At 40.4% G+C, this 16,607-nt stretch overlaps 1 protein-coding gene across 3 annotated transcripts in view; it reads left to right on the top strand.

Moving 5' to 3' along the window:
- The window catches only part of PHACTR2 (phosphatase and actin regulator 2), a 67,724-nt gene that overhangs the window by 27,935 nt on the left and 23,182 nt on the right, over positions 1–16,607 (top strand). For all 3 annotated transcript variants that reach the window (XM_081905175.1, XM_081905173.1, XM_081905174.1), the window contains exons 2-3: positions 6,099–6,266; positions 16,220–16,300. In XM_081905175.1, the coding sequence (XP_081761301.1) occupies positions 6,099–6,266; positions 16,220–16,300 (249 nt within the window). The remainder of the gene's footprint in view (positions 1–6,098; positions 6,267–16,219; positions 16,301–16,607) is intronic.

The raw sequence follows: 16,607 nt of genomic DNA, 5'->3' as shown, positions 1-16,607 counted from the left end.
TGGATCTTTTGTCCATCATCAGTTGATTTGTTTTAACAAAAATCTGCTGTCCACAACTCTTTAACATCATTTTACCCAATAAATGTGAATCAGATTTAGAATTACTTTAGCTGTGATTGCTATTAAAGAGTAACCACCAGCAGGCTAGCAACAAGATTGATTATCCCATTTAATCTGAATAATGTGTTAAGCTGATTTGGGAGAGGGAACTCTGTTGGGCAATTAATTTTGTACTGTGAACAGTGGTTTTAAGGAATGAAACAATTATTTTAATAACTGGACTTGTGATTTGAACTGTTGCGGCTTTCCCTCCTTGGATATGAATACTTTGGCTTGTTGGGGCACCTTTAGAGTGCTAGTACTCAGTTCTGGGTACCAAATTTTAAGAAGTACCTGGACAAACTGGAATAAGTCCCTGTGGGAACACTCAGAATAATGGGGGGTCTGGAAGCTATATCTTAGTTGAAAGAGTTTAGTATGTTGATCCTGGAGAAGAGAATCATAGAACTACAGAATTGTAAAGTTGGAAAGAATCCCAAGGGTCATCTAGTCCGGCCCCCTGCAGTGCGGGAATCACAGCTAAAGAATCCCTGGCAGATGCCTCCCCCCCTCTGTTTAAAAACCTCCAAGGAAGATTAAGGAGAGACATTACAGTGGTCTTCAAATACCTAAAGCACTGTCATGCATAAGATGAAGCTGACTTGTTTCTGGTGCACCAGATGGCAGGACTTAAACCACTGGCTGCAAATTGCAGGGATGCAAATATAAGACACACGCAGGATTGATGTGAGCAGACTAATTCACCTGTTGCTAGTGACTGGAACAGAGCCATTTCTAGCTTCCTGTACATTCTCGGAACTGTAGAATTAAGAATTTATAAGGAGAGGGACAAATTGATGTTAAGCTGCAGGAAACAAATGATAAAAAAGCCTCAGCTTCTGGTAGACACTGCATTCCTGTAATGCAAAGAAAACGTGTGGTGTTCCTCTAGGTCCTCTCTTGAAAGTCAAAAAAAAAACACTTTAAACTCTCCTGAACCATTACAGTGCTTCCTATGAGTTACTGGTCAGAGTCTGTCCTTAGTTCAGTTTAGGGGGAGCATCCAAAGTCTTTCCTTCTGCGCAACTCTTGCTGGCTTTAACTTTCCTGGGATGTCAGCCAGTTCAGGAAGAGACCAAGTGATCCAGGCTAAACACAGAACCACTATGAGTTGAACTGACGGGAGGAGGAGATGTCATCTATGTCCTGCCAAATCAAGACACATAAACACTGTGCTTTGCTCTCTTAGTTTCTCCTTTTATTGGTAAAAGAATGAAAATGCTGGTTTTCGCATTCTGCTTTTCAAACAAGAGCATTTTTCTGTATTGTTTTTGGTTTCATTTCTTTATTAGTGCTGTACTGCTGAAAGATGTATATATAAAAAATCATGCTGTTGTGGTTTATTACAAATACCTATTGATTCGGCACTATTTAGGGTTCTTTTTAGACCTAAGCAGGTTAAAAGGTTGGCAGGTTACAAATGATGTGGTGGGAGGGGGGAAACTCTTAAAGGAATTAGGCAGAAGGCTGGTTCATGTGGTTCATATCCCAACAAACCCTGGGGATACAAATGCGTGAAGAATGTTGTGTGTGACTTTGCAGATATTTTGGCTTCAGTTTCCATTTTGACTGCAGTTCTGACTATTCCAGTTACATCCAGCCTACAAAAGCTTAATTAGGGTTGCCGTACATCTGGGATTTCCTGGACATATCCAGAATACTGCATTTTGCAAAAAGAAAAAAAGAAGAAGAGTCCAACTAAGAAAAGCTCAACAACTTTTCTGTCCGGATTTTCACTGCTTGAAATATTGCAACCCCAGCTTAATCCAGAATACATTTATTAGGGTTGGTCTTAAGTGGGATTTAAGTTCTCTTGACAAAACCCTTAATCTTTAAGGGTTGTACAAGGTGGCACAAGACTTGTTATTATTGTTAGAACAGACATGGCCACCTCTCTGGGCATCAAGCCATAGTTGTGTCCATGGATCACATGTTACATTATTCATGTGAATGTGTCTCCTGAAACAGTCAGGAGGGCATGTTGCATACAGAAAGGTTTATCTTGGCAGTTAAGCAACGTTTCCAGGTTTCACAAGGAATATTGTGGGGGAGGGGTGAGCAAGTAGGAGAGAAAATCAGCAAGGGAGGGAATATATATATATATACATATAATATATATATATATATATATGAAGAAAAAAAAATCCATGTGTACTGAAGATATAAAGCATAAAAATTAATCCTGTGAAATCATTTCTGAACTCTGAAAGAGCAAACACTGCTATGGTAAAATGTGTTGGTTTTTTCAGTGAACTATTTCAGGGTTAAAAATCATAATATTTAACAGAATGTGTGTGTGTGTGTGTTGAGACCCCATCTTTATATCATAAACCCAAGAAAGATGAGAGGATCTTCTCTACCCGCCTTCTCAATATTACGGCAGAAATCAGGGTTCATTTGCAAGCACTGCTACCTACATTTTTAATCTCTTCTCTAGCAGGAGGCCTAATTAACATTTTTCAGCATTGGCAGCCCCATCTGGAAACTACTATTCAACCACCCACATTAATACTCAACCTTTTCCCTTTCCTTTAATTAAAATGCTGCCAGAACACTTAGCTCAAAGAACTTCCTGAAGTTAACAGTTGTATAGCGAGGTGAAGAAAAATGCATGGAAGCCAGTAGTGCTGATCTGCTCTTGAAGTACAGTACAGCCTTATCTTTTGTATAACTCTACCCATTACAAGTTAGCTATATTTCTTTTTCCTCTTCAGTCCCGGAAAACAAAATGGGCAAGGGGGTTCTCTGCAACTTGTATATAGCAATGCTTTCTCTAATAAAACTCTGTAGAGGTTTGTTCTGGAGATAGGAACAAAAATATAATTTAAACCGGGATGCTCTGTGAGAAACTATGTGGCTGTGTTCACACATAATGGTAAGTGACTCTTGAGCTTTTGCTCTCCCCACTATCTCTTCCATAACTCCAAGGAAGAGTTTAGAAGCTTTCACTTTTGAGTCATTTACGACCCTTCATCCAAGGATCACAGGGTGGTTTACAATATTGCAGTTTGTCATAATGTCTCAACCATAGCTGTCAACTTACAGATTTGAAAATAAGGGACCAGCAGCCTTGAAAATAAGGGACCAGCAACCAAAATAAGGGACCTGCAGCCTCACCTGTTCCAGGCACTCCAGTCTTCCTGTCCTCCTGCAGTCTGGTCAAACTCATGCTGGGTAGCTTCGAGAACACTATCCAACCAACTTTGTAACCAGAGGTTCAACTGAATAGAATCTGAATCACATGCACCACAAGGCCTATGCAGCTTCAACTTAAGATGGCTCCCCGGCCTGGCTTTGCACTGCAAAGTTTGCAGCAGCACGTGCAACAAAATGGCGTCCAGCATTCAAAAAACTCCTCAGCTTGCATTAACTAGCCACACACAAGGCATGCAAGCTCCACCCCCAGTCGTTCTTAGACTTCTTATTGGGTGAGCAACACAGCCAAGCAACACAGTTGGACCCTCCCTTCTCCCTGGCCGGCAAGGAGGGAGGGAGAGGAGCTGCTTCCTTTGAAATTTAAGTGACATCATTTAAGGGACATTTAAGGGACATCCATCAATAAGGGACAGCAGCGGGACATGGGACTGTCCCTTCAAATAAGGGACACTTGACAGCTATGGTCTTAACCTGGATGTCTCAGCAATAGTTGAAACTGAGTCAACTTCAAAACCTAAGTTTATGAAGCTGTTTTGTTTCCAAAGCTAAATCACCTCCATTGAGCATTAATCAAAAATGGAAGCAGTCTCCTTGTAGCCACACCAGAGGTGGAGTTAGTCTGGGAGGCACATGAGCCTGAGGCTCACTTCAGCTTATCCTTGCATCCCTGGCTTAGTGACTAAACCATAGTTTAGCGCTACAGTGGTACCTCTGGTTAAGAACTGAATTCGTTCTGGAGGTCCGTTCTTAACCTGAAACTGTTCTTAACCTGAGGTACCACTTTAGCTAATGGGGCCTCCCACTGCCGCCACACAATTTCTGTTCTCATCCTGAGGTAAAGTTCTCAACCCAAGGTACTACTTCTGAGTTAGCGGAGTCTGTAACCCGAAGCATTTGTAACCCGAAGCGTTTGTAACCCGAGGTACCATTGTGTATGCAAACTAAGACTATGAATTGTTCTTGTTGCTGAACTGGAACAGTATGAAGTTCTGTGAATATGTTGATTAAGCTGCATTAGGATTGATGCAAAATGCACATTCCTGACTTCATTATTATAAATTAAGTGATGAGTTGCATTTGTGAACGAGCCACCACAGAGAGAACTTTCATATTTTATCACAGAGTTTGATCCAGCCCACTGCCAGTGCAGTTGCCTGCATGTGGAATGATCCATATAGGCATAACAGAACCCTGTGTTTCGCTGCTTTTCCTGAGGTGCATGGGCATTCCATGGACCAGGCCGTGACAAGGAATGGCAGGACAGGGATATGGGATGGGAAGACTGCATTGAGACATAGGTATATGTTAAGGTAAGTGTAGAGAAAGCAGGTGAAATGAATATATGAACCAGGCCTTGGGCACCATGAATTAATATTTCGTTAGGGCCTGGTGAGACTGCCTGTGAAATAACAGCATAATAAAACAAAATGATCTGAAGGTTTAACAAACTTGTGACCCTCTGATACTAGTTGGAGAGATGTGTGTAGATAGGTGGAGAGCAAATGTGGCTGATAACAGGTTCAGTTCCAATGTACCTATGTAGGAAGTTGCTAAACAATGTGTAGTCCTTCCTGCATTGCTCTTGTGACTGTCTCTTAGCTGCTGCTCCTTCTGGCCTCTGCTGCTGTGTTGTGCCCCTGCTTTTCTCCCTTCTCTGTTCTCAGCTGGACATTCTGTGCTCTATCCTGTTTGTCAAGTGTGGTGCATATTAGAAGTGCTATATAAACAAATGATAAAATGATAACTATAGATATTCCTGGCCTCTGCAGCTTATCACTGACCTATGCTTGTCATTCCTTCATCAAAACTGTTGTCTGCATACATAGCTATTAGGCTGCTTTTGTGAGAAGCTGAATAGCATTGTCTGGTGAAAAATAATGACAATATGCACAGGATGGATTGCCTAAAAATATCCTGTGTAACAGTACAGCAGTAAAGAGGATGTCTGAGTCATGAGGGTTCTAGAGAAGGAAGGAGAGAGTTTTTTTTAAAACGATGAGGTCTAAAGAGCAAAGGGGCTTGTGCTCTTTACATTACCTAAGTGTACTGATCACAGACAATAAAAATGATAGCATTCCTTAGTCACTTGTAGTCCATGTAATAAAAGTTAATTGTAGATTCTGTAGGTACAACTCAGAGAAAATCAAGCACACTTCAGTGCTTTTGAATCCTGGATTGCTTTTAGGGAACAACTGAAATCTGGAAAATGTTAAATTATGCTAAACTTGGAAATAGATATTTTTCGTAGGATCTACAAGTGCTTTTAATGACAGCCATGTTACTTTGAACTTGTATCTACATTTTGTAGTTATATTGTCCATCCTCCATGTTTGACATTTCTTTGTGTGCCTCACATGTCATATTTGTTTGTTGCTTTTTAATGGGCTCACCATAAATGGGGCAGTAGACAACGTGGCACTTGTGGCACTTTGGAGCAGCATGTGGAACCTGGAGTACTAAGAATAGCAGCTTTGATTTGAATATTAATTATGTTAGACTTTGCTGTTTACAACATAATGCTGAAAGTTTGATGTTAGCATATCTGGAAGGCTGCTTGGGTTCTGGATTTATTCAGAGTGCTGGTTCAGGGTTTGCCGTTATCTTTTACAGTTCTGAACTAGAATGTACTTACACATATGGTATTTTGTGATACTTAATAACATTTTCATTGTTAGGTATGTCTGAAGTTATTTAGAATGTGTTAAATGTATATTGCCACAAACTGTGAAGTGGCTGCTATTTTTCTCCTCATTATTTTGCATGTTTTAAAAAATGACTGTTGTTCTACAGGTTTTGGTAACCTAACATGCTGCTTGCTGGTTTGTTTGTTTTTATATATATAGTTGATGGGATAGACAAGACATCAATTGCAAACTCAGATGGGCCAAACCCAGCATCCCGAAGTCCTTCTTTCAAGAGGAAAGGCAAACTTTCTACTATTGGCAAAATCTTCAAACCATGGAAGTGGCGGAAGAAGAAGACCAGTGAAAAATTTAAAGAAACATCAGCAGGTATCACTTTGGGCAGTGGCAGAGGTTACTTGGTGGTGACTGGAAAAGGTTATTGTTGATTACTGTAGTTGCATTAAAGGTAAAGGTAAAGGTACCCCTGCCCGTACGGGCCAGTCTTGACAGACTCTGGGGTTGTGCGCCCATCTCACTTAAGAGGCCAGGGGCCAGCGCTGTCCGAAGACACTTCCGGGTCACGTGGCCAGCGTGACATCGCTGCTCTGGCGAGCCAGAGCCGCACACGGAAACGCCGTTTACCTTCCTGCTGGTAAGCGGTCCCTATTTATCTACTTGCACCCGGAGGTGCTTTCGAACTGCTAGGTTGGCAGGCGCTGGGACCGATCAGCGGGAGCGCACCCCGCTGCAGGGATTCGAACCGCCAACCTTTCGATCGGCAAGTCCTAGGCGCTGAGGCTTTAACCCACAGCGCCACCTGCGTCCCTTTCAGTTGCATTATTCCATACCAATTCAAAATAAGATTGTGTGACTTGTTCAGTGCATATTATGTAACTTTTTTTCTGCTTGCTGTCAGTCCCAGCCTATGGTCTCTTTAAGACAATTTGTTCTAGTCCCTTGCCAATTTCTGTCTGTCACCATTTTCTTAATAACCTGTTAACCTTCCATTCCTCTTCTTGGCCTCTTCCGCCTACTCATCTTTCTCCCTCTTGGACTAAATTCCTTCTCAGACACACTGAACCAGTTAAGAATTGTTCTGATGTCTAATAGATTTGGACAAAAAAACCCATCATGTTGATTAATTGCTTATTTTATTTCTTTATTTGCTGCATTTATATCCCGCCTTTCCTCCAAAGAGCCTAAGGTGGTATACATGGTTTCCCACCTTCCACTTGAGTCCTCGCAGCAACCCCATGATGTAGGTTAGAGCTAAGAGACAGTGACTGGTCCAACGTCACCAAGTGAGCTTCGTAGCCAAGTAGGGATTTGCATGCTGGTCTCTGTTAGATGTATTGACCCCAAAAGAAAGAACTGTTTCTATAGCTCTATATGTCACATGTCTCAAATATTTCTGTGACCACGGTTCCATATGGAACAGCTAGTAATCTCCCTTTTATATCCCTGCAGTGCTTCAACTCTGCCACCCTGTTCCTCATTTCAAGGTCTTTTGACTCTAATTGTTTCTGGTTTCATACCTTTACTCCTTTCAGAAGCTAGATCTGAAAAGCATGCTGCACATTAAAAAGAGAAGAGAGACTGCACCAGACATTTTTAGATATGGCACCTTGTCTGTAGAATGACCTCTTGGCATTCTCTTTCCCCTCACAAGCTTTTAATTTTCAGGCATTTTATCTTGGCCAGGTTATCCTATGTAATTTTATTGTTTTGGTATTTTAATTGGCCTGTGCCCCACCAAAGATAGATCAGCTATATCTTCTGCAGCCTATGCATTATTCCATACCAATTCAAAAGAAGATTGTGTGACTGATGGTTCTGCGCATATTATGTAACTTTTTTCTGCTTGCTGTCAGTCCCAGCCTATGGTCTCTTTAAGACAATTTGTTCTAGTCCCTTGCCAATTTCTGTCTGTCACCATTGTCTTAATAACCTGTTAACCTTCCATTCCTCTTTTTAGCCTCTTCCACCCACCCATCTTTCTCGCTCATGGACTAAATTTCTTCCCAGACACACTGAACCAGTTAAGAATTGTTCTGATGTCTAATAGATTTGGACAAAAAAAGAGAGAGAAGATCAGGCAGTGTGGTGATATAACAAAGGAGACATAATTAAAATGTACCTGACCACAGTGGTATATTTTTTTTTTACATGGGAAATTTTAATAGTAAAACAACTTATGCTTTGTAGTTCTTGCCCAACTGTAAATCACATTAAAAGCATCTCACAGCACCTGGAAACACCCCTGTAAGGTACGCAGGCATTAATTCTCTCTTTTTACAGTGGAATGCGGACATCCAATCTGTTCTTCCAAATGTCACCTTCAAAAAGTACTTTTCATTTTTCTGGTCTATTAGAGCAGAACTAGATTCAGAAAGCACTGCTTACAATAGCTTGCTTCTGTGCCTGGTGTGATGTATTTAAGTCTTGGAACATAAACATGTAAGCAGGAACATTCCCAAGAAAACATTTGCAGACTTATTTTCCTGGAACCTGTTGTTTACTTTTGTAGGATTTCTTAAAAGCGAGCTTATATATATATGTAGTTGGATATGGGTCCCTAATCATCAGCGGAAAGCCCAATTGAAATAAAAGCATCCTGAGCATAACGCCCTTAGAGACAAAGGGTAGGATCCTGATACTGTGCAGTAGCTTACCTCTGTGGCTCGACTGGCATTCATTTGCATTTAGTTATGTTTTGTACTTGCACAAGGGAGATCATATTTGTAGTGTGCTTGTGCCATATTATTTTACCAGTTATGCTCATGCATGTAACATTGCTCTAATGGGGTCCCCCTCGGGGAGCAGTTTTGAGAGGAAAACTTTTAAGCACTCTTTCCCATTGTTCTTTCACTTCAGATAGGGGACTGCCAAAGCTTATTTTGCTTATTAGTTTGTTTTGCTTTTTTTAAAATAACAAGGGGAGGGGGGACTCAGGGGAATGCTACATGCAGCTACGTGTAGTGGTCTGGCCCTCAGCCAGAGTACTTGGGCAGGGGTGGGAATCTGATTGTTTTGTATTAGGCCTGTGAAAAACAGCATTTATTGAAAGGTGCAGTCTTGGATGGAAGGCTCAGTTTTCTTACAAAAATATATTGGAAGGTGATCATACTGTGCCCGCAGCTGAATAAATCTATGTAAACAGCACATGATACGAGCAGTTAAAATTATGGAGGATTCCTTATGGAAATAACTTGTACTGATGTGGGAATGATGAATGGATTTCCCCCCCTCTTTGGTAACATGTTTTCCATGTAGATCTTGAATCTGTGCTGCCAAGCCGCTCGCTTTGCAAAGCTGAGCAAAAAAAGTTTCATCATCCTAAATAACAAACTTTAGGAAGGATCTTATCAGTTTCTGCTTTCGGAAGAGGAAGAGATTTCAGTAGTTTATCGGCTAGAGTGAAAAAGATGCTCCTTTGAATATCCATAGGGAAAGTGGAGGGGGTGGAGCAGAAGCCACGTCTGGCTCTGATTGCATCAAATGCTATAATCCCAGAGGGGAAGTTCGAAGCTAAATGAAGAATCTGCAGGTCTACCTTTGAGAAGCAAAAATATCTGGATGTATTTCAGAATGTTGGATTAGTGCTTTTTAAAAAATAAGAACGGCGTAATTAAGAGAGCCTGAGGATTTAACAGCTGCTGAATAGCATGGTTGGGGACTCTTAAAGTAAAAGTGAAGAATTAATAATACATTTATATATTTATTTATATCCACATTTTACTCAAGGAGCTCACGGTGCTTCTTCCTCTCTCCCCTCCCAATTATTCCCAACAACAACTTGTGAAGTAGGTTAGTCCGAGAGGCAGGTACTGGCCCAACATCACCAAGTGGGGATTTGAACCCAGGTCCCACGGGTCCCAGTCCAGCCCTCTAAGCACCATACCACACTGGCTCTCTGTTGAGCACATAGGGCAAATGTTTACTTGAGCAGACATATAAATGCCAGTCAGAGCTGTCAGATAGAAAGAAGGGGCCTTCTTGAACTGTGGGATTGCAGGAGAACTGAAATGTTCTGATGAAAGACCACCTTTTTTAAAATGGTGTATATGTCCGTTGTAAAGAGATGCTTATCCTTAGGGAAGGCCCATGCAGTGTGTTATATTTATACAGTTGTGCATTCAAGTCACCCCCATCCCGTTTTTCAAAAGACTTCCCATCTTTAACAACACCTTCTATGTGAGCTGAGCTACCACCTTGACACATCCGCACTCTAGCTTCCCAACTCCATGAACACAGGTATATTTCACAAAGATATAATCCCAGTTGTGTACAAATACTTTGGTCATAGTAACTTCACATACAAATAGCAAGGCATGCCTTCTGTATTCAGTTCCATAACTTTCCCAGAAGTAATTCCATTTTCTCCCAGTGCTTTTAAAACAATTAACTCAGATGAAAAATCTTGAAGAACTCTGAACTTCTAAAATGACATTTATTTAAAATGCAACAGAATGATATTCTGTAGCTGTCTTGATTCTGAAATAAAGCAGATGGTCTCAGTGTGTGTTGTTGAAGCGTTTGATTTTATGTTTCTTAATTTAAGTTTTAATAGCAAAACAGTAAATCACTGTTTCTTACAGAAATGTGTCTGCATAACTTTTAAAAAGATAAGATGGAACACTTTGGCAAATTATCAAGCACTAAATCTCTCCAATATTATTTGACCTTTGCCTACGCTGTCTCATTTACTCTGCTTCAGATTCCATCTATTTTATATAATCAAAATACAAGTATGCCTTAATAAATGCAAAGTGCCTGGTATTTAGACAGCTTCCTTGCTGTACTTTTTGTTCCTTATGCATAGCTCAGATTTGGTTCCATACCATTAATAAATCTAATGCTTCTGCTCTTGTTCATGGAGAATTTAAATTGATGGGTGGCTGCTGCTGTGATACAGTGGGAAGGAGGAAATGAGCACAGTTCAGCTCTGGTGTTTTGACTATAACACTGCCAGCAAGAGACATTAATTAGCTGAAGCAAAATATTCTATTAATAATATAAAAAACCCAAGTATAATTACAGCAGCAGCATCTTTATTCATCTTTATTAATCTTACGTGGAAAAACTTCAGACAGAAAAACCACGCTCCTTACTTCCCCCTAGAATCTTCTGCTCAAAGTGACATTTCACATCACTTCAGGATAAAGGATAAAGTGAACTCTGCTGCATCCCTCACAGAATCCATCGAAAATGTTTTGTGCTACAAAGGTCACCTAAGGCAGATGGACTTTGTGGCTCTCTTTCTGCCAGCTGTGCCTAGAACTCCCATCTTCTATAGGGCACTCTCTCTCATCTTCCAGAGCCCATCTTTTCCCTGAGACAGGTGGATTAATCCCATAATCTTTACTGTAATCAAGTTTCAGGTGTAAGTAAATCTACATGCTCACATTTCCTTCCTACATTTTCTCTTCCCTTCTCTTCCTTCTGTGGTAGGCCATACATTTCTTGAGAGCAAGTACCTGTCTTTTTGTTTATGGAATAATCTTGAGTGCTATGCGTGCTAATGGGGGTGAATTATAATGTGTGAGACAAGACTGTCTTGTCTGTGAGGTGTAATTCAGATGTTTAAATTACCACATCTATCCCCTGTAACATTTTGCTTTAAAGAAACCACAATTAGACTGGAGCATGAGCGTAATGAGTGAGGTGTATAAATGTTTTAAGTCATCAGAAACTGAGGAAGTAGAATTTAAGATTAGATGCCCAAAAGTAACATTTTAGAGCTTGATATGAACAATTTGTGCCGAGAGTATTTTGCAGGAACTTGTGGCAAGTGGCCATAGGTCAGTGGAAGAGCATGTGGTTTGAAGCAGACATTCCCAGGTTCTGTCCATTGGGACTACACAACTGAAGGGAAGCACACTTTGATCTCTGCCATCGCCATCTGAACAAGGGCCACTGGGAGACTGCACCCTCTGTAGTATCACCCTCTGTAGTATCAACTTTCTAACTATACAAAGACTAAAGTTTCTCTATCCATTAGCTAGAGAAGAAGCAGCTGCAAAGAGCTTGCTCCCCCCCCCCCCTCCGTATTTGCTAGAAAGATCACACTGTTCCAACTTCCTGAATTCGCTTGCTTTCCCTCTTCACTCTCCATTCCATTTTCTTTTTTGCATCATGTCTGTTAGTCCCTGCTTGCCGGCTACAAGCTGTCTTATCTTTTTTTAAAATATCTGTACAGCGTTTAGAAAAATGTTAGGCACTCTATAAGTGTTAAAATAAAAATAGCAGCAGAGTTGGGAATATTTCTGCTGAGAGAAACATTAGAGAGCTATCATTCTTCAAACTAGACAAACTCAGAGCTCAGAGCAGCCAATGGTCTGACTCAGAATAATGTCTTAAGATGGCGATAAATACATATTAGTTGCCCTACACATTTCAGTAAATCTCCTTTAGGGTCTTTCTGTAACAAGCAGACGACTGACATATGTACAGTACCTTTGTAACAAGCACTACAAAACTATAGTGTTCCTATCGATACATACAAATATATTTATAAATATCCCAAACATTTTCTGGGCGAATATATATAACCAATATACAAGTTACAAAAATGTGCACAAAAATATTATTTATTAACTTAGTCATAAAAACATGCAACACTTTAGAAACTTCAGCACATGAATGCCTACAGCTGCTTAAAAGCACATACAGTTGCACGGATATCTGGACAATATATTCTTCCATAATTCAAATGCAGTAACATGCATTTCACAAATTACATAGTCTTTTGGCAAACATAACAGAAAGATCTAAGGCATCAGAAAGTTTTCCAATGCAAATTCAGTCCCGTCCCCATCCCCAATGTGAATTACCCTAATTTCCAGGAAATTTTTGAACTCAGAATTTTCTGGCAAACTCATTTCCCTCCCCCACCAAATAGAGAGGGTTGTCCGCAATGGGATGTCCCGGGCTGGCAGTGGTCCTTATTAAGACACAACCTTCCAAACGCATGATTAGCCCTGCCAGATTAGAGCAGCATTATCAGAGCAGCATGAAGGTGGTTCAAGCCCTGGTGTTCAGAAAAAGCGGGTGAGGAGGGTTGCTTAGAAACCCAATGAATATAGGACAATAAAGCACCCCAAACTGATGATTAAGGAATTCAACACCTTTTATCTAGCAGCTTAAGAAAATACAGTTGCATATGGAGGTGCTGCAATATGTTATCTGACTACGTATATTCATGAATAAGTTTCTCTACAAATTAGGAAAACTGACTTGTCTCTCACTGACTTCCTGAGATCAAACATGATCATAAACATTCTGCATTTATTTCTTTTGTTATATATGTATATTTCTATAAAGAAGTATGTGATTGGAAAAGAGGATGTGAAAACAAAACCTAGGGTGCATCTGTATATTAGAAGAGAATGTCGCCTATAAAGCTGAAGTACATTGTATCTGTTGAACTGCAATATTTTCCGTGATTTTGTTAGTAACAATTTTTATTGATTTTTGCAAAACAAGCCATATTTTGTGAATGCAATAATAAAGAAAAGGCTGTTTTGTGCTTTTAAAGTATTGTCTGTGACTTAATACATTTATAACTGAAAACATCTGCAACTGAATATATTTATACATCTATTTTTGAGGGGGTTTCTTTTTTCCAAACAGGCAGGCGGCATCATGCAAGTGAACTGCTGCTTTGCACAAAGTCCTTTGGATCAAGGCCATTGTGTTTAAAGGTGGGATGGGGAAGCTTTGGCCCTCCAGATTTTGTTTGAACATCTGGACAGTCACTGGTTCTCCATTCCTGATTTAAAGAATTTTAATACTTTGCAAAAACTAAAAACAGCAGGTCTCTATCCAATTGGCTCACCCTGAAACCAGGCAGAGGCAAAGGAAGAGAACATGTTGGTGAACAATATGTGACTGTGCAGAAGGAGTTGTAATTTGCTTAAGGCAGTGTGGAACGTTCTTAAATCTGCATGCTGCTAAAGTTGGTAATTACTACTTTGCCTTTAAAAAAATGAAGCAAAATATAGAAGGTAAAAATTAAGGAGGCAAAGCAAAAAGGATTGGGTTTTACAGGCTTTTTGAAATAAGAAAGGAGGCATATAGGATTTTAGCAGAAGGAACATTCCATGCATACAAGGAAGCTAAAGAAAAGGGAAGATGAAGAGAAACAGACCAAGCAAGAGACATGAAAAAATGATGACTTGTAGCAGTAAGCAGGACAGATAGGATAGCTGTAGCTCCACAAGCCAAGTGTGCCTGCTCAGGGCCTGATACGGAAATATTCTGGTTGTTTAATCGCTTAATGTCTGTCTGGTTCACTGGTGTCCTGTTCTGAGTAAGGAGGAGATAGTGGCTTAAGAGAGCAGATAAATCTGAGCCATAGTTAAATCCCAAAAATGCTGCATTGTGAGGCAGATGATGAATACACAGAGATTGGAAGTGTGGATGGCAGGACTGATGGTAGAAATGGCAAGAGGAAGGGACTCTACCTGACCTAGCTTATAGATAACACTTGAGGAAAGTAAAATGATTAGTTCTCTCCCAGCACTGGGAGATGAAAGGGGGGAAGGATTAAATGAGTGGAAGAAGCAAACATTTTAAGGGTCACATTCAGAAGATAGACTTAACAATTACCGCATTTTTTGCTCTATAAGACTCACTTTTTCCCTCCTAAAAAGTAAGGGGAAATGTGTGTGCGTCTTATGGAGCGAATGCAGGCTGCGCAGCTATCCCAGAAGCCAGAACAGCAAGAATATTTTTTTTCTTGTTTTCCTCCTCCAAAAACTAGGTGCATCTTGTGGTCTGGTGTGTCTTATAGAGCGAAAAATACGGTATATTTTTAAAGGACAGGGTATTAGCACATGCTTCAGAAAGTCAGTATGAACAATTGGCAAGCCAGGGATTATATGCTGCACTTAAATCCACTGGGTATTCTAGTCTCAAAGAATGAATTGTGAATTCTTTGGGATTCCATTATTGTGGTCTTAGATAGATGTGGTCTGTGAAGCATGGCTGCAGATCTGCCTTGGTTGACAATCAGGGACCTCTGATATTCTGCATCTTAGGGATCTCTTGGATAAGGTGCACTTTTCCTGTGCAAGTATTGCACCCTCTCCACTGGAGCCACAGATGCTCAGAAGTACCAGTTTACCTTCAAGGATTATTTATTTGTGTTTCTGCATCTTTCTGTCAGCACAAATAAGTTTTATAAGCAAACAAAGCAGCTTATGGTATACTTCCTGGAAACTGCAAAATATGCGTGCACAGAAAGTTACATAGTTTACAGCCTGATGCATCACAGCATCCAAGAAGTTATGGAAAGTCCCCTTGTACCAAAGCCAGTAAGACCTGGCCGAAACTGGAAGTCTTCAGACTGAAGGAAGCTGACACTAAGTAGGACTATTGGTCCATCTTGCTCAGTATTATGTATTCTGACAGAGCCAGTGGCCCTCTGGGATTTCAGACATGGTTCTCTCTGAGCCCTACCTGGAGATGCCTGGGATTGCACCTGGGGCCTAGAAGCTTTTCCACTGAGCTATGGCTCTTCCCCAACCTGAACCCCGTAAGGGAAGCTGAAAGGCAGCCATTACGTACAGGCTGGAGACCCCACTTTGAAGGTCACTCTTTGTATTCATCATAGCATGTGCTCTCAGATGACTAGCCAGTGGTTTCTGTACAAGGGGATTTCCTGATATATCAGGCTGTGAGTGATGCAACATTTTGTGCACTCATGTTTCCAGGAACTATGACATGCATAGCTTTATATAAGAAGAGATACATTTTCCCACTTCCAGGGTGGTGTTTTACAAAGAATTCCTGTCAGCGCTGGGATTTCCACTTGGGCAGCAGGACTTTCTCTATCTCTCCTGCCCCTGCTCTTTTATAGAGGCCTGGGGAAACCTGAGGGGCAGGAGAGGAGGGAAACATTCCATTACACAAGAAGAAATCCTTGCACTAACAGAACACTCGCCTTAGGGCTACATTGTATTTCATCCAAAACTTGGATGGGAAGAATGATTGCCTGTCATACAAAACAATGCCTTAACAGAGTATGTGAGTGTGACTCCGCTATTACAAATTTGCATAATATATTTCTGTTCTGGAGGTTCATTGCTATTCTTGTTACTAATAATAAAAAAAAGTAGCTGCACTTGTTAACAAAAGATCAAACAGCGTCGCCGACTTGTACAGTGCTCCTTTTTCTGTCTAACAACAATATTTTGAAAAGCTATTGCTGAAGACAAAGGCTAAGGTCTTTGCTTTTGTTCTTTTTAATCTTTTTCTGGCTTTAAAATATATATATAATTGCTATAATTGAATTTCAGTGAATTAATGTCTACATTTTGTCTGTTTCTTTTTTGAAGTGCTGGAAAGAAAGATATCAACAAGGCAAAGCAGAGAGGAGTTGATAAGAAGGGGTGTCCTGAAGGAAATAACTGAACAAGGTGATGGCAATTAATATAGGCAGCTGCTAATAACTTTTGTATGCCATTTAAATGATTAGCATTATTTTTCTGTTGCTACTATCATTGTTTTGAAACTCTGTGACATGACTGATACAGCAGGCAGGGACACATCCTTTCAAGCCAGACTCATAACCCGCTTGTGATAAAACCCCTGGGTCTTCTGTTATAAGCACAAACCATAATTCAGACTGTCATTTGTGTCTCATTGTTTGGGAAAGTGAACTGAATAGCAAGGTATATTCAGGAGAGAACATGGGAGCATACTTGAATCCAAGTATTCGTGTCA

This window comes from Podarcis melisellensis (genome assembly GCF_964234715.1).
Source record: "Podarcis melisellensis genome assembly, chromosome: 3".
Classification (NCBI taxonomy): Eukaryota; Metazoa; Chordata; class Lepidosauria; order Squamata; family Lacertidae; genus Podarcis; species Podarcis melisellensis.
Note: the sequence above shows the minus strand (reverse complement) of the source record. Positions and strands in the feature narration are given on the sequence as shown.